This window comes from Vigna radiata, chromosome 3 (assembly GCF_000741045.1).
Source record: "Vigna radiata var. radiata cultivar VC1973A chromosome 3, Vradiata_ver6, whole genome shotgun sequence".
NCBI classification, from domain to species: Eukaryota; Viridiplantae; Streptophyta; class Magnoliopsida; order Fabales; family Fabaceae; genus Vigna; species Vigna radiata.
The window spans coordinates 5,849,952-5,870,050 of NC_028353.1; the positions used below are offsets into that span (position 1 = coordinate 5,849,952).

Sequence of the window (20,099 nt, forward strand, 5' to 3'; positions counted from 1 at the left end):
CTCTCCCAATATTTACAAACAGTGCACGATTGCTCATTTATTTTTCTTACTATTATTTTTTTTTAGTAAAAAGTCAATCTATATTATATTTAATTATATTATTTAAGCTGGATGTGTTAATCACAATGATTCATCATGAAAGGTATGGTTTGAAAGAAAACCAAAATCTTTAAAATCGTATAAAAGTAATAAATGGAGAAGGTTTTCTTTTCCCATGGTTATGGAGTCGCTGTAACTTGCATTAAAACATGGCATAGCATCTGCAAAGCAATTCCATTGGAAAATATTGGTCTAATAATAACATGAAATCACAGCAGAAGGTATTACATGAATTCAAATTACATGAATAAATTAAATTAAGGGAAAGAAGAAAGCAAAGTGAAGGAAAGAAGGGTAAAAAAATGACAAGAAAATGCAAGTATTTTAGTTACAAGCCTGCCTGTTTGTAGGGTAATATATCCCTCCCTAAATTAGCTGATTGATTATCCATGAAATGCTAGTTAACACAAACATCAACACCACAAAATTACAAACCACAAAACACCCCATACATATCAAAATATACTATGTCATCTTTAATATACCACACAAGGCTAATCAGAGTCATTAGCACTTCGCTAAATCATTGCAACGAATCTACGTTCTTGCTCAGCTCCTCCAGCTTCTTCATCCTCAATCTTTCACTTTCACTCACCAACTGAACATCAGCAACAACAACAATAAACAAAATTATCGTCACCTATTCAAATCCAAATCCAAATATCATTCACAAAACATCACACTGACCTCCATTAACTTGGTGATTAGCTGTACTTTTTCTCTGTTCTTTTCATTAAAAGCTTCGAGGGCGTCTTTGTATTCTTTCTCCTGAAAAAGACATCAAAAACCAGATTTCAATGCTTCGTATAATTGGCCACTTTGTGGCACATTATTCAACCAGTATTAGTGGTTTCTCAGAATTTCAACTGAGTTCACCTTCTTCTGGCAGGCATGACCCAGTGGCTTTAATTCTTTGTTTACGGAATCGATCTTTTTTCGAACAAGTGCAACTTCTTTCCTCATTGGATCTGCCAGGGCTTCCAGCTCCTGATATTCCACAAATTAAACAAAGTTTTGGATTATTCAATTACACATCAATTTCCGCATAAATGACTAAATTGCAGAAGCAATAAACGAACTAATAAGTGTACCAACTTTCACCATGAATTATTATGTCAGTTTGTTTATTCAATTCAAGTATTTAAAAAAATTGGTATATTTCTCATAGCCCGACACCGCTATCTGACAAGAGTATCTTCAAGGGAACAAGAAAATTCAAATTTTGAATTCTTTTCCTAAAAAAACACATCGGAAAATAAAGAAAGACATCGTTTTGGGGATGCAAATACACTTTGTCGAGAACAAAACCACAGATCGGGCATATCCAAGAGCTCTACATGTTCTCCAAGCCTCTGTAGTTCTCCTTGTTACAACATAACTCGACTTATAACAAAAATCACCAAAAAAACATGAAAAGGAACAAAGCTGTTTCGACCAAGGGCTTGTTTACTTGATAAATAAACCAACACAACCTCGTTAAAATTCCTATTTTTTATGGAAAAAAAGAAACATAATTCTCGCATGCAAGGCTGTAGCAAATTGTTGTTAAAAGGCCACAAATACTGCTCTGTTAGAGGTCTTCAATAAATTGTTTGTACCTTGGCTAGGTCAAATTATTATTATTGTTTAAAAAGAAAAAGAGCAAGATTTTTAAGAAGGAGATAAGGGGTGGAGATGAGTTAGGAAGAAAGCAAAGTAAAAGAAGGTTACCCAGTTAAGTAAAACTGAAAATTGAGAGAAAAAGGTAGTTAATTTGGAAAAGAGAGGGTGTGAGAAGGTGAGATACCTCACGAATGGTGGCAAGACGTTTGGTTTCTTCCTCGACGCGACCCAACTGAAGCTGAACCTTTTCTCTGACCTCCATCTTCTTCCTTTCAATCTCTTCCTCCTTGGCCCTGAAGGTGGAAAGAGCAGACCTTGACATCTCTTCATCTTCCTTCGACAAATGGCTGCTGAAGCTCAAGCTCCCCGAATTCTGCACTACCAACTGGTTGTTGCTGTTGTTGTTGCTCTGTTGCTCACTCTGCATCCTGTCCAAACTCTAAACACAAACAAACCCTTCTTCTTCCTTCGAAAATCTCTGTTTGTTATCCCCTTTTTCTCTCTCTCTCTCTCTTTTTCTTTTCTGCTTTCCCTTTTTTGTTTCTGTGCTTTGTTGGGCTTGAAATGATGAGGTTGCAGTGGTGTGTTGCTTCCCCTGTTGCGAGTGCGCGTCTTATGTAGTAGAGTGGAATGTTATCTGGGAGGCTTGCCCTTTGTTTAAGCCCTATCTCGCGTCAAACCTCCTTACCTTACCCCTTTTGCCTTTATGGACCAAACATTTACTTTCAATTTCTAAATTAATGCAAAATCTCCAACGTTCGTATTCGGATAACCAAAATATATCTCACCCATTTAATTTCTACAACAATCATTTTTACTTTTACAACAACCCATACCATAATCATCTTCAATCCAATTATTCGGATATTCATATTATTATTATTATTATTTTCTATCACATCACAGTTAATCTATTGTTAAAATTTAAAAAACACCTGTCAGCTTTGGTTTTTTCTTCCTTTCTAACAAAGAATGATAATAAAATATAATTGAAGGATTGTGGGTGACCTGTTCCAACTTACCCTCTTTCGTCACAGCTTGGCCTACCCTTTTCAAACCCCAAATAAACATCACAAATCAAAATATAAAAATTAAAAATAGATTAAAAATAAAAAAGACAAAGATCACAAAAGCAGAAGCTGATCCGGCCCAACTGTTGATAAATATGAAGTGGCCTTCGACTTTACAGAAACAAAGATTGTTTTGTTGCCTTTGCTTTGGTTTATTTCAGACAATTAATCCCTCACCTCTCCTGTTTAAAACAACATGATATTTTAATAATTTTTTTACAAACTGACACATAAACAATATAAAAAAATTGTGAGAAAAAATTGTTAAAAATACATTTTGGTATGTAAAATACTACTACAATAGTAGAACTCAACAACCGAGGAATTTCAGCATCAACTTGTTTCCAAAAATGACTTCAATTTTCTTCCTCCACATAAATGCACAAGTTGCTGTCAAATTATTTTAAACCCACACTAATATTTCCTTCATCATGCGCTGTCACTTCCTTTTACTAATTAATAACAACATCATTCTAAAGTACCTCTATTTTCAATTACAAAACATCTAGCCGGAACATGCCCATGCTTATAATTCTTTATTATCTATGATGACAGCTACCATTAAAACCATTTATTTTAGCTTTTATTTTACCCCTTAAATCGTTACGATGGTAATCATTATATTTATGACATTTAATACGCTTATCATTGGCAATAAAATCCTCCCTCCTAAATCAATTTTTGTTTTAGAATGTTGAATATTCGTAACACAAAAACATCTCTATTATTTTTCAGGTACGGTGTGAGTCAATTGAACCCAAATCATAAGCGGCACAATAATATATACGAGTGAATTTGACTTTCTCTAAATAAACATTTAAAGAAAAAAAAAACAGAGAGAATTCAAACTTCAGTTTTTCTTTTCTTTTCGACGTGAGAGACGATAGTGAATGAATTATTATTGTTCTAGCATAAATACAACGATGAAGGAGAAAACAATACATGTAAAAAGAAATGTTCATGTAAATGTCCCTACATTAGTAAAAAAAATATGTAGATTGACAATAATAAGAATGATGGTATATATTATTGTTCGTATTTCGAGACATGCTCCGTTACATTAATTTTAAATTATCATTGTTTGACCATAAATGTTTCATGACAACCATATTTCAGTCCAACAAATGCTTTAAAAGTTGTAACTGTTGCCAGTGTTCTTTCTCAATTGGCGGCAACCGGCCGCGATTCTTATCTGTTTTATTTACCACTCTATCATTCTAGATATCTAAAACCTTTTTTTACTTCAAGTATTAAGAGATATATCTGTTTTCAATATAATTTATCTTGTACAGGATGATCCGAAAATTCATCTTCAGATAAAACTGAACGGTCAACAAAAACACAAGAAACAATAAACGGATAAGAACATACAAGTAATTAAATGGACAAGACGATGACTAGTGTCATGGTCAATCGGTTACAGACATTAAACAAATTCTTCATCATGAGTGAAATAATATTAATTATGAGTGATTGGACTGAGATTAAATCTGGGTTAAGGTTTTGTTAATTTAAAGCTTAATGAAAACTTTAAATACAAATCAAAGATAAAAAATAGATGTTAGTGTATATTTATTATTGATATCCAATCATTATATACTAACTTAAACATCGAAAAACCTTTAACAAATACAGACAATAAAGAAGGAAGAAATGACTGGTGCTCATCCAAAAGATATCTTAATTGTTTTCTTATGATACATCTATTGAAAGGTTTTTTGTAAAATGAAAATTTGAAAAATATCAGTGCCGTTTTTCCTCTGACCTTGCTCTAGAAATTGAAAAGAATATTTCTCAGTTGTCTTAATTATGATACTTATAAAGATGTTACTCCTACCAAACGGATAACAGTTTTGGACCGGGCAAGGTTGTTAGACAATCGTACCATGTTTTTGCGTAAGCTTTGTAAAACCAAAACACTATTTTGAAGATTAATTACTTGCAATAGAAGAAATATGATAACATAAATTAAGAAAGAAAAGTAAGTAAAAATTCTCTGATAAATTAAAATTAACACAGAAATCCTTATCCAACTTCTTTAATACAATAATGTAGAGTTACGTTGATTTTTTTTTAAACATATTCCCTAAAGATTTTATTATTCACTGTCATTTTTTTCCTTTAAATGATAATAAATCATATCTAGATAATTTTTACATCGTATAAAAAACGATCATAGTATATCAAGATAGTGGACCTTGAATATACCGTGCGAATTTAATTATTTATTTATCGATAACAGCTACACCATCATCATCATCCTAATTATTATATCATTGCTACGGTTCTTTATAAGTACTCATAATTATATATGATCACTTAAAATCTTTCTAAGTTTGTACTTGATATTGTTTTATTATAACAACAATGTAATATAAACCAAATTGCGATTACGAATTCCTAGGATTCTAAAACACGTAATTTCACATGCTCCACTATCGTATACTACATTCAAAAATGAGTTTAAGGTTGAATCATAACATTTTCATTATTATTTTAATCTATAAATGGAAATAAAAATATTCTGTTAAAAAAATTTACACATGCATTTTTTTTAGAAAGCGTCATTTTTTTTTAAGAATATAAAAAAAAAGCGTTTTTGTTTGTAAGTGTTATCTATAAAAATGTTATTAGATATTGTTTTCTTATAAACGCAATATATTAATAGACATCGGTTTAATAATGGAAAACGTTGTTTGTTAGAAAAATGTTCTCTATTAAATATTTTGAAGTAGTATTTGAATAAAAATACGAAAGTGTAAGAAATGAAAGTGAAAAAGATAAGAGAATGAAAATGAAAAATTAAATAGTATGTTTAGGGGTCGGGGGGAAGAAATAGAAAAAGAAGGAAAAAAATATTCTTATCTAAAAAAGTTATTTATTTATATAATACAAAACAAAAGGATAAATGCATGTTTTTTAAATCTTAGTAATTAATCTCACATAATTTTGTCCACTTATCTCATAAGAATCATTATTGAAGAGATTTCTTTAACATGGGCACCACTAATTTTTTTTTTTTTCTCTTCTCTTCCAACTCATGAAACTATCACTCTTTTTTTGTTTTCTATTACTTTTCTCTGTTTCCAGTTAGGAAATAATTAGTTTTTATAAGATGTAGATTTCTGTTTCTTCTGATAATTGAAGAATCCATATAGAAAAGGAAAGCAGTATAGAGAATGAAAAAACATAAACAAAAAGTTTACATGCGCCGAAAAACACTGACAAAGTTAAGTTGTAGATTTAATTTGTTAAAATGATGGATATTAATTATTGTTATTGTCCTCTATATTTGATTTACTATTTGCGGCCATTATATGGTGCTGATATTGCCATGACAATGGTGTTTTGTTGTTTTGGTGGAGCCATGGCAATGTCAGGAATCAGAATGATGAAAATCACTGTTGCTATAATAACTGACAACTGTTTTTTCTAAATATCATAATGCAGTCATTAATTTGTTCTTGTTGCTTCTGCCTTCTTTCCATCACCTCCTCACCTGTCCCATGGCTACAATACTGTACTAAATTATTTAAAATGGTAATATAAAATGTGTTCAAAATTACACACCGCCAAGCTGTTCAAATATTATCTTCATTCACTTAAAACTTTTATCGGATTGAAGAGTAGAACAAAAAAGCAAAAGGTTAGTTGTTTAAACAGAAAGATGAGTAAGAAGATGGTATGTAATTTAATTGATACAATATATTATTTTTTATATATTAATAATATATTAAGATAATGATGTGTACAATAAGATTTTTAAAATATTTAATAAAAATACATTTTAAAATATAAACTATAACTTTAAGTAAAAGCATCAAATCAAAAGATATATTTAAAAAATATATCAAAATAAATAACTTTATAAAATATCAAATTTTAAATTAACTAAATTTATTTTAATGTTTTTATTTTAGTTATTTATTAATAGTTTATGTCTTTATGTTCATGTCTCGAGTGTTAACTTTTTTATTGATTTATATGCAGTCTTTTTTCCTCTTGAAATCTGTGTATTCTTGGACTTATTATGGACCAATAGGATAATGTAAATAGTATCAAATATTAGTAGCATGAATATATATATATATATATATATATATATATATATATATATGTATGTATGTATGTATAAACTTCTCCTTCTACAAACATAACCACATAAAACGCATAATTCCCTTCATTTGACGTATTAGACATGCAAAATGACTTAAGCAATAAATAAAAAATTCCCTTGAGCTACCTTCAGGAAAATCATGTTCGAACCACTAAGTGACACTTAGAAATCCAAATCGAAGTTCTACAGGATCCAGAAACCACTTGCGGTAGCACCTCTGTCTTCCTAGCTTCCAACGACGCAAGTTGATCAAAATAACCAAAATCCTAATTTCTTTCAAACTTTGTGTTCAATTTCAAACTACTCTAAGCCCTAATTTGTATTTTTTTCTGATTAATTTCCAATTCGAACAAATTCACATTCTTTTCATCAATGAATCTATTTCGAAGAAATACTCAGTTTTTCTTAATTTTCTTTTACAATTCCTATTTCAAATAAAAGAGTTGAGTTTAATTAATTTTTCTTTAATTTCTTGAATTAAAAATTATTATTTTCCATGTCACAATCACCTTATTAACATATTACTTAAGTCACTTAATTTAAAAAAAAACATTAGCATATCACATATACGTCAATATAAAGATGTTGTTCCAATCTAACGACAAACTTCTAATTATACCAGTTTTACAAAAATTAAAACTTAATTAAGACGGAAAAAAAAGAAAAGAATCTATTTAAAATTTTCATCCAAAAAACACCTATTGAATGATTAAATCTATATTTTAATTTTTCCGCTTGATCATATCATAAGTTAGAAAAAACTAAACCATTTTAATTTGACTTAGACTTAATGTCTTAAGACTAAATTAAATTTAGACTATTTGGTTCAAGACATTGTAGGCCATGATTTAACATAACAAACTCATGTCAAACTTATGTTCAATTTGGTTTGAACCCTCTTAATTAAATATTAGTCTTACATTTTGAACATGAATTAATTATTGATACATTTAGCTTAATAGAATGATCATAGTTTTATTAAAGTCACATTCAAACTTATTTTCATTGTTTCGTTTTATTTAGAGTGACAAAACGAATCAATTTAATTCGTTTAAGTTTAACCTGATATTGGTTCTTTCAAAACGAGTTGGTATGTTAATTAAAAATAAGTTCAGTTTTTTAACTTGGTCTCTAGAGTTACTCTATTGTCATGCTGACTCACTTTTTTTTTTGTCATCAAAAATTTAATATTACATGAGAACATATTAGGATTTTTTATTCTTTACATAAAAATCGGCTTATGCCATTGGGACAGAAAGGATTATCATGCAAACTATTTCCAATCTTGGTTAAATTATATCAAACTTTAACCACCTTGAAATGTTAATATAAAATATGGCAACACAAATTTAAATTTTTTTAATGAACCCAAACTACCAAGTTTGGCTGACCATGGTTGAATTTCCAGATTAAAAACATTATCCCAATCCGCTTTTATTGCCGAACTAACAGGTTTGCTTGCTTTGGTTCCTTTTGTCCCTGTTGTATAAAAGAAAATTATAAAAATATCAGGTTACTAAAACTAAGAAATAGAAGAAGTGAAGCTTACACCAAACTTTCTTTTCATTCCTGGCATGGTGTTCTCTATTCCACAGGAGAAAGTTTAGAAATTCGTATAATCTTTTAAAATTTAAAAAATTAAAACGTAAAAACCACCTAAACTTTTCAAATCTTGCACTGATGTGTAAGCTTAATATGGAAGGCGGTGTTAAAAACTCAATAAAAAAAATTAATATCCATAGTTTGACAAATGAAGGTAGTTCTACTTAATAAAGAAAAGGAGAATTTGTTCTTTTCAGTTAGAAAGAGTAAGGTTCTTCTAACGTAGAATGGGATATTTCCAAATGTAGTGACTGAGCTAGTAATAAATGTTGATGGAAGATTTACTTATAACTGTTTTTTTACACTTAATTAAGTCAATAAATATGTTTTTTAACAACAACTAAAACATATAATAGTTTATCCAATTTTAACAATACTTAAGATGCAATGGTTTTCTAAATAAATATATTATTAATTATATTTATTTATGATTATATATTTGAGTATCTCGACAAATGGTATATGTTTTAATTAAGGTTACAGTTACTTCTTCTTTATATTTTAGTGGAAAAAACATTAAAGTGTAGAGTGCAGAGTGGTATTTTAATCTTTTAAAATTTAAGGTGTTATTAATTTAATTGACAAAAACTACATTTTAACAATTTTTGAAATAAAATATCTTAAAGTTGTTTTATTCATTACTCACATTCTATTAGGTTTCATTGATCATTTTGTCTAAAAATTCCACCTTTCAGTTTTATTGTTTTAAAACTATTCATTTTATGCATTGCAAATATTATTTTAATTTTTTCAGTTCCTACATATACAGTTTTCTTTTATCTCTTTTAGTTCCATATACCATTTAAAGTTTTAGGATTAAAAGAAATTAAAAATACCATATTAAAAGGTATAGTTTTTAGGCATAGAAACAGGAAATAAATTTAGTTAAACTATAAAAAATGAAATAAGTAATTTTATTGATTCCATTAATAACAACAAATACAGTAAAGTGAAAGACATGATTAACTTTTGCTAGTTTAGTTTCAAGTATTTAAGTGAATTAAATCATCTGAAATATTACAATAAGTTTGATTCCGTCTTTATGCGAAGTGCAACGTTTTTTCAAATCACAAGATGATCTTTGCGTACTTTGGTTTAAAGATTGTGTAATTTCGACAAATATATTTATGTTTTCATTGTAACAATACTTACGGATTAAGATACAAGGTACAATTAATTAGTTTAGATTGAGGAAGTTGGTAAATTTGGTGTAATTACATACTACTTTTTGTTTTATTACGTTGTTTGCACAAAAAGTATTAGTAATAAATAGAAAAGTGTAATTTTCAATTTTAAAAGCAAAGTTAGAGTAGAACCTAAAAACAAAACTACAAAAACATGTTATGCAACTTTTAACGTTGTTTTGAAGTTATGAAGAGAATGACCAAGTCGGGTTTAATATTAGTAATAGTATTATAGTATTAGGTTTTGTGCATTCCTGAACAAGGATTAAAGAAGACGTGAAGGTTAAGGCAACGTTGGAGGGGTTTGTGTTGTAAACTTTTGACAAATATTGCATCTTTCTTTCCAAAGACAGAATAAATTTTTTTTTTTCACTTTTATTTAGAATTATTTTTAGTTTTGCCATGATTGAACTTTACACGTCGTAAACCAATATTAATGACACTCTTCATGAATATCTTTGTTTCTCGTCGTTGGCGTGGGGGACCATGGATGTACTCTTTTTCTTTCCCAACATGAAATTCTTAAATGAGAAAACAAAAAACATAGAACAAGGAATCTTGGAGTGGGGCCACTTTTCTCATGGTGGATATTTCAGCTAAACAAATTTAATTTATTTAATTAATTTATTGGCCACTGAAGTAGAAAAGTTTAACACCAACCCACCAAATAATGAACAAATAAGGAGGCTCGTAAACAACACCTAATTCCTACGTAAGCCATTTGGATTCACTAAAACAGAGCGCGCCTTCATATATCAAATTTGGATTCTTTCTAGTTTTATCACATTACATTCAATACTTTTAACATTAAATCCTATTTTGCATCACATCACCTTTTTCGGTAGCATTCAAATTTTGCAGAGGATCCATTTTTAATATTATTATAACTTTGAGTTATATATATATATATATATGTATATAACAAAAACAATGATGAGTGGTGGGTATCTGTCAAAGAAAAAGTGCAATTCAGGTTTCATTTCAGCAAGAAGAGAATGAAAACATGATGTTATTTTCGACAGAGTTGAAAGATAGAGGCCAAAACATAGAAATCCAAAACTGAACTGAGATATAAAAACAAAAACAAACGTCTTTTTATATAAATTAAATTTATTTTTTTATAATCTTAAGTAGCACTAATTGGTTAAAGAAAAAGAAGAAGAAAAAAGAAAGCAGTGAATAATTTTTGGTTTAGTATATATATATATATAGAGAGAGAGAGAGAGAGAGAAAGTGTGAGAGTGTGTGAGCTTTCTTTCCACTCTGTACTAGTGAGAAGAACACAAGAGTGTTGCTTTCCGTAGCCGTTGGGTTTTTGGATTTAGGTGGCTGTTACGTTACACCCATGACAACTGTTTTTGAAAGCTTCTCTTCAGTGTTCACGATATTCCTATTCTATTCTTCCTTTCTTTCCATTTTCTCTATACTTTCTTATATCACTCTTCTACACTTCAACTTTACTATGCGCACCCAAAATCTACTCAGTTTTAAACCATTCTTCACAAAACACAGAATATGATGAACTGTCAAGATTCTTTTTTTATTCAAGAGACAATCTTAATTTAAATATTTGTAATTTTTTAAGTGAAAACCAGTCTTCTTTTAATATATTGATTTTTAAGTGAAGTTTGAAAACGAGTTTGATTTTTTTTTTTATATATATATACTATGAAACAATTTTAAATCATTTTAAATGTTATTTTTAAAGTATACGAAATTTAAACATTTTAACACCTATACGGCAATTTATAATTAAATCATGTTATAAAATAATATTTATATTTTTAGTGCATTTGAATTTAACTAATTCCTAAAATATAAAGATTTCTCAAAAATAGATTAATTGTATTTATCTTTTATGCCAGATCAATATGAATAAATTATATAAATGTAACATGAGTTCAATCTACAGAAAATAAATTGACGTAATTTTTAATTCCAAATCTTGAATTTATATATTTCCTTTTATAAAGGGTTTAATTTTGTCTATTTTATGTTACTTTTTAATTATTTATAATAATTTTTAAATTTAGAATTTTATTATGATATGTTTTCTTTAAAAAAATGGTTGAAAAATAAATATATATTAAATATAAAATTATTGAATATATTGAAATAAGTATAAGGATAATGATACTTAAAAACTATTTTTTTACAATATTTGAACATCTACGTGTCATTCTGTGATTTTGTTTATGATTATTATTATTAACTGTGAAATAATTTTAGACCAATCACAAAATGACACGTAGATGATATTCACATGTTATAAAAAAATATTCTCTAAATATTGTTATCCTAAGTATAAATACATTTTTAATAAATTAAATAATGTGATAGTAAAACTGATTTGACATTTGGATTTCTTAACAAAATATTGAGATTAAGTATTCACTTAGTACAAATTTGCAACTGAAGATATTATTTTACCTAAGAAAGTAAAACATGTAGAAGTTGAAGGGTCAAAGTAGATAGTTAACCCACTAATCCGCATTGATTCACTTCATTTATAGGGTCATGTAGTTGTTGCCAAAATAATGTGGCAGTTTGACTTTTATTCCAGTTCAAACGTTTGGGCTAATATTAGGCCCTTAGACTCCAGAACATTGTCACGTGGGACATCACGTTCAGATAATCCATTTGCCCTTGGGAGTTACTCCCTGTTCCTTGGGACAAGAAAAGGGACAGTTTTGTAATTAAAAAAAATTAAAAAAATTGGAGAGGTGGGGGAGGCAATTGGGGAGGTACAGGGAGTAACTCCCTTATTTTTCTCATTTCAGGCCCCACTCTGCGGCCCAGCCCAACTTCACTTTCTCAATGGGCTTCTTATGGATTTTCTCTTCCACTTCCACTTATTCTTGTTCATCACCATATCTAACAAAACTTAATAATCTTGCATGTATTATGTATATGCTAATTTCTGCTTAGGATTCCATTTACATTCTAACTATTAGTCACTAAGAATACCTTCTTAGAAATATGATTACCTCGCTAAATACTATATAAGTCAACATACAAAAAGTATTAAATAAAACAACATAGATGTGTTCATGACTCTTAAGTCAGAAAACTACAGCAATTAAATACGTATAACATTAAAGAGTTAAGTAATTTATATGATAAAATCTTAAATTTCATACCATATTACTGTTATCATTTATTAGAAAAACGCACTCATATATAAATTGATCTGATTTGGTTGAACATCAAATTTTGGATGACCTTGAGTGGGTCAATCTATGGGTATATCTATGCGTTAATAGACGTAAGGCTTATGCAACAGTTTTTCTATTCTTTAAACTTTAATTTATTTATTTTTTTACTTATATTACTCTATTACAAACTTTAATTATTTATAAAGGTTCTGACTTTTGATTATCTCTTATTGAAACCATACCTTTCATTTATATCTATAGTCGAATCGAATTGATTTCGTCTCATGATCGATTTAAATCTATAGTCTAATCGAGCAGATAGTTAAATTTGTAAATAATATTATCATTTAATTAGTTGAAAAGATAATAACAATCTATGGGAAAAAAAGTCATACACTAAAAAGTTTCCCTAAAATTGCATAAGATATTATAGTGTTACACATTATGATAATTACTCTAAATACCCGTGCTGATGGTGGTAGGTAGACATGGATTGAGGCACGGTCATACTATTAATATTACTTTATTTATTATTTTCTTATTGAAAAAATGTAATAAGAAGAGGTGAAATAAATACAAATCTTAGTTTTTATTTTCTTAATTTTATTCATCATCAAAGATATTCAGAACTTATACAGAGTTGAAAAAGCTCCAACTCATCCCATTAGAGGATGAATAATTTTATTTTTTAAAATATTTTTTTTATTTATGATATATTATTTAAAATAAACACACTTAATTAAATATTTTGTAAATTTTTAATTATGTAGTTAATGCTTTAAAGGAAAAATTAGTAAAAATATTATTTATCATTAGAAATTAATTTATGAGTATGGAGTTAATACTTGAAAAAGAAAAATATTTTTACTTTTTGAAATATCAGTCCATCTTACCAAACTGACTCACCGTGAGATGGGGCTTCTTATTGTATCCCATATGCACTTCCAATTTTTGTCGTTATTTCCATTTTAATATCTGATAATTAATTGAATTTTAAAATTGGATCATTTTAATGTGAACTGGATATCAAAATCTGATTCTGTTTCCGATTTATGAAAGTACCGGATTCTTAAATCTTTGATTAAACTATGAGGTATCAAAATCGAATATCATAATCCAATTCACACTCTTTCGGATTTATACAAAGGTTCAATGCCACGTGTTTGTCGTTTAGTCGTCAGATGCAAATCCTTGGTTCACCTTCTAAAAGAAGTGTGGTCTTTGAATGACCTTGCCGGAAGTGCAGGTATCGTGGCCCCGTCCAGAACTACCAAAAGGTCTTTGAATTAGTTCAAGTGATCTTCATTTTTTTTTCTTTAGTTTATAGAAAAGTGTATATATTCTCACGTTGGTCCTAACAGTAGAAAAATAAATACGAGACACATTATCACAATACTTTTTAATTTATTATAGTTATTTTAATTAAATCTTCACAATTTTTGAATAAATCTAGATAGGATTTTGATTAAATATAAATAACAAAAACTAACAACAAAACATTAACTCATTCCAAATAAAAATAATTACTTAATCTTTATCTTCTATCAACAAAATAAAATAATGTTACATCTAAATAACAAAAAAATCAAAATTATTCATCTCATTTTGACAAAATAAATATTACTATACACAAATTAATAAAATAAGACAAACAAAATTACTAATAAAACTATAGAATTTAAGTTTATTCCAATAAAATTCCTTTGTAAACTTAAATTTTTCATCATTTTCATGTATATCATCTCACATCGGGTTTCTTTTTTCAATCAATTCGAGTTCTTTTTTTTCCTTATAATCCTTTTTTATGTTACCTTAGTTGACATCTCTAATGTTTTGATTTTCTTCTTCTTTACCAACTTCACACCAATTGATCAAGCTCCTCTGGGTATATCTGTCAGCTCCCACTTTTTATTTTTTTCAATTGAGCTTATCTCCTTCTCTATAACTTTCTTCTATCTTATCTTTTTCAATTATCTAACTCATACTTAAAATATTGTTCTTTAGTTCGGGGAAGATAGTAAACGTCCCTAATTTCGCCAACTCGTCTATCCTTTTGCATATGCATATTCTGTAAGGTTTCTTTCACTTTTCTTCTCAGCTCGACAAAATTTAGTAATGTGATCAGGCTTACCACAATTGTAGCATTTTCTCGATCTACACTCGTTTGCATAATGTTCGTTCTTATTACTCTTAAAACACTCCACTTTCAATCGATCTCCTCGGCCTTTCCCTCGTCAACCATGGCTATTATGCTGAATAGTTTGCTTTTCATTATCACCTCAAAATTACCTCAAACCATGTTCACCTCATCCTTGACTTTCTCGTCCTCAATTCTGAGTATTCTAAGTTTCATTCAAGTCAAATTGTGATTGTAGTGCTTGGTCGAGAGGTTTAAGTCGTTCATCCCAACTCCTTCTCCTTTGTTCACGGGCTTCTAATGACCCAAAGTCCTTTGATTTTTCAATGACGATACTTTCCAAATCTTTTGTAAGTGATCTCAAGACTTTTCCCACAACCCGGTTAGGTGGCATTTGATCTTCATTCCTGTCGAGTTGGTTGGCTACTTTCTCCACCCGAGTTATGTACTCGATTACTTGCTCTTTGGGCTCCATATTGCACTGTTCAAACTCGCATCTGAGAGTTTGTATTCACCGGGTTTCCTTTCACTAAACCTTGACAACCTTTGAATAGATGCAAATAAGACATTAGACCAAATACAAATAATAAAAACTAAAAACAAAACATTAACTCACTCAAAATAAAAATAACTACTTAATCTATCTTTATTTTGTACAACAAAATAAAATAATACTGCACATAAATAACTAAAAAATAAAAAGTACCAATTTCTATCTTATCTTTATAAAAAATCAAAATAGATATTACTAAATCCAAACTAATAAAATAAAATTTAAACAAAAATATTAATAAAATTGTAAAATTTAAATTTATCCTAACACTGAGCACACTGCTGCATAATTGAAAGTAAATGAATAAGATTAGTTAAGCAATTGCTAGCTTTCTTATACGAAGGCTCACTTATTCATAAGTAAAACCTTTTTTCCTCATTTTCTTTGTCATATTTAAAGCTTGATTCCATTTAAAGCTTAATAAAATCGGATTTTATCTGGATTCAGAAATCCAGTTAACACCATAGGATTTGGAAAACGGAATTAGATTTCAAAATCTAGAGATTCGAACCAAAGAAAATGAGGCTATATATTGTCAATGCAGGAAAGAACAACCATGAAGTAAAAAAAATAGCCTTTGAGATAGCTGATGGATTGTTGAGCTTCACAGTGACGGATTTTAGAAGACTTATAAAGGATATTCCTTTTAATTTCTTTTTATATATGTAAATTAATATATAAATATTTGTTTTTTAAAATTTAAATGATTTTATATATTTAATATTTTAGAATTTTTTATATATTTATCTTAATATTTTAAAAATAATTTTTTAAGATCTTTTAGTATTCATGATCATATCATCTGTAATAAAGACGAAAACTTTGTTGATTGCTCTCTGCTGTTTCCAAAGTAAAAATAGGGAGTCTTTGGTTTTAGAATGGCATTTGGATATTTGTTGAGAAATTACAAATAAAAACATGATCTGTCAAAACATGATTCGTTTTAGTGCTGACATTTACTTACAAATATTTTATTTGATAATATAATTCTGAAATTTCATAAGTTCATCCACAGATATTATTATTATATAAATATGTTAACTTAATATTTTTAGCATAAATAAGACATCAACTCTGGAAATCATACTTCTCCATTTTTTTTTTAAAAAACGATAATTATTTATTCATAGGATTGCGCAAGATACTTCACCAAATAAGTTAGATTGGAGGGGATGAGATTCTGCTTTTTTAGGTTGATGAATGAATATGATATACATATACACATATAATCCAAAAGACTGAAGAATAGTCATCATTACAATTATTATTATTTATTTTTCTTCAAACAATGTGCAGAATCATCATATCATTATAATATCACTGCAGATGATGATGATGAATCATGCCAAAGTACGACCCTCTCACATATTTAGTATGTACTAATAATCTCTTAGGATGAAATTGTGCTTATTTGCAAGCAATTCCATTATCACAAATCAGAGCAAATTTGCTGATACAAACACTACCTTAATATTATTTTTATAAAAATTTTGTCACTTCCAAACTTTTTGTTATGTTTATAACATTTAAAATACATTTTAAATTAAGATATTTATACTTTTTGCATACTTAATTTAATCAGGTAATATATCTTTTATTTTGATATATTTCATTTTAAAACCAATAATTTATTTTTAGTTATGCATTTTATTAAAAACAATTTTAATTTAATTATAAATTTAAAATTTTGTATATATTAATTATAATATAAATTTTAATGATAGTAAAACCATTTATTTTCCAATATATCATAATTATGAATTTTACCTCCAAATATAAAAGTAACAAAATATTTTATATTGTTATGAATTCTTCTATAAATATATGAGAAGTACATGTAATATTAAATAACTACTATTGTTCATTTTATTTTATTCTTTACATAATTTAAAGCTAACATAGAACAATTTTTATAAATATATATATATATATATATATATATATATATTTCCACTTATCATTATTTATGTAAAAAAGTGATATTTTAATAAATATCTATGTGAAAAATGTAATTATTTTTAAATTTGAATTAGTTTTTATCATCTTAACTTTAAAATTTTAATATTAAAATATTATAACTAATAAAAAATAAAAAAATTAACAGTAAAAAATTGCATAAAGTGAGAAGATATTAAAAGAAAAAATAGGAAGAGTAAAATAAAAAAGAATTGATAATAGAAGAAAAAAAGAGGGTGATCTCGATATAAGAAGTCACGTGAGATTTATAGTGAGGGTGGCGTGCGGGCGTGCCTCTCTTTATCCAACAAAAAAATGTTAAAAAAGAGAGAAAGAGAGTTAATAGAAAAATGGGACCCATGTGACAGAACTCTCATCTACTGTCACATATTTCAGTTCTCAGTTTTGAGACATGTGAATCAATCTTATTACTTTTTCTTTTTTTACATTCTTTTAATTCATATTCAACTTTCACAAAACGACAAATTAACTTCCCTGGCTGCTCTGTTCAAGGGACCCTCTCTAGATTCCTATATACTCACTCCATCAAATTCTTTCAACCAAGTTTCATAAAAATAAACTGACTATCAGATTTTCAATAATTATTTTATATCAGATGCTAAATTAAAACTCTATTCTTGTAATTCACTGTGCTAATTAATCAATATCATATTTTTATTTAAAATATTAAACATAAAAATGCTTCAATACTCATATAATATTTTCTTAAAGAAATAAATACACCAATTCTAATAACTATATATTCTTTTGTTGGCTTAGATAACCTCAAGAAAATCAAATAAGGCATGTTTCAAATTCTTTTCAATAAGCATTTTTAAAAAATACATTGAAAAGTTAAAACTCAAACAGAAAGGATTGATAAAGTAACTAAATATGTGTCGATATCCTTATATATATGTCGATATCATGCATATGAATGCAAATATATTTATATTTAACAGCACATTAACATTAAGTCATGACTAAATATGATGTATTTTTCATAGATAATAAGTCTCATCAAGGGATAACACTTAATTCATCATAGTTGATATATCATTTTTATGTTAATGTGACAAAAAATATTTCCAACCAAACAAGATTTGTATTTATTGTTGAGTCAGACATAAACTTATTACTAAGTTATATGAAACTTTCTTGGCTTTTTATTACTTGAACTAATGTTCACGTGACTAAATAATAGTGAAGTTGAATAATTTTGTTAATGTGAGTTTTAAGTTTATCATTGTCATCTAAGGTGTGACACTATATTAGATATATTTACATCATTTATTAATGACCATGCAATCACCAAATCAAAACCACTCAATGAAGGAAAAAAAATCTTAACACATATAATCAAATCCATATACACATATATAAAAAATTCATATGAAATCCATCACCCACGAAGGACCATAAAAAAGGCATATGTCATGTATACATCATATCATGCATCTCAACATCAATTATATAAATATCCAACTACAACATATATAATTAAGTTTAGCTTTTATACATCATATCATAAACATGCACAAACATTCAACATAACATAATATTATCATCATTTTATATATTATTTCTTAAGAAGCCTTATCATAATAAACACTGTAGTAATTATTTCAATTGAGTAATATACTTGTCACTTTAATGAAGTGCAACATAAGAGCAACACACGTGTAAGGCTCTCTTAACTCCAATGATTGTCTTGTCACTTGAGTGTTTATCACAAGGGTGTCAATGTTAATACTTAAAAACATCCACATCATTAGAAGAAATCCAAGAAATTCCAAAAAGCCCTTCCATAATCATAGGACTTTTGAGCACCAAGTCACATATCATGTAGTCTCACACATTCATAACACATGTCCACCACCTTAATATCTAGCTTAAGACAAATTCATGTCACTTAAGCATCCTCTTGAATGTTTGAGCTGTGTGTTTCTAAAGGTGAGGAAATCGTCTTAAGCTTTATTTTTCTCAAGTTGCAAGTCACTGCTTGAGCTATTAACATCACATTGCTTGAGTGACTAATGAGGGTAAACTTGGATTGAGATTTTATATTCATAGGACTTAAGCCCCAAAATCTCGAGCATCACACATTATGAAGTTTTATAATATTTATTCAATTGTATGACCTATTGGCAAGTGTATGAAGTCAGTTATAGTACAATCAAATAGGTGTTATTGTATCTACAAGGATTCAACAAGTATATTGATAGTTTGTTTTTGAGTTTTTGGATTTGAAATATATTGATAGAAGTATATATTATATAGATTGAGTGAAATAAAGTCCATGGGCGAATTCCATCTCACCCTCTTCCACTACACCATTATTGATCTATGTATTTATACAAATCATTTATTATCTGAAAGTGTTATTTAAATGTATCTGTGGGTCCATTATAAAACTTAAAACCTAAGATTATCAAACTTAGTATAACCCCACACTAACTACTTGAATGAATGACTTACATTATGATTAGGATTCCATAACCAACTAAAGTCTTATGTATATTCGTAACATCTAGAAGCATGAGGAGAATTAGTTAGATAATAACTTTAAACCAATTTTCACTTATTCCCAAGCTAGCGAAATAAGGCAAGTAACTAGTTCATCC

General features: G+C 28.0%; 1 protein-coding gene across 1 annotated transcript; it reads right to left on the minus strand.

Moving 5' to 3' along the window:
- Nucleotides 1–328: 328 nt before the first annotated feature.
- Nucleotides 329–2,410, minus strand: LOC106756734 (ankyrin repeat domain-containing protein 30A). Its single transcript, XM_014639283.2, has 4 exons — nucleotides 1,886–2,410; nucleotides 976–1,086; nucleotides 787–867; nucleotides 329–697 (listed from the first exon to the last, which is right to left on the minus strand). The coding sequence occupies exons 1-4, from the start codon at nucleotides 2,126–2,128 to the stop codon at nucleotides 623–625; spliced, it is 510 nt and encodes a 169-aa protein (XP_014494769.1). The 5' UTR covers nucleotides 2,129–2,410; the 3' UTR covers nucleotides 329–622.
- Nucleotides 2,411–20,099: the final 17,689 nt, after the last annotated feature.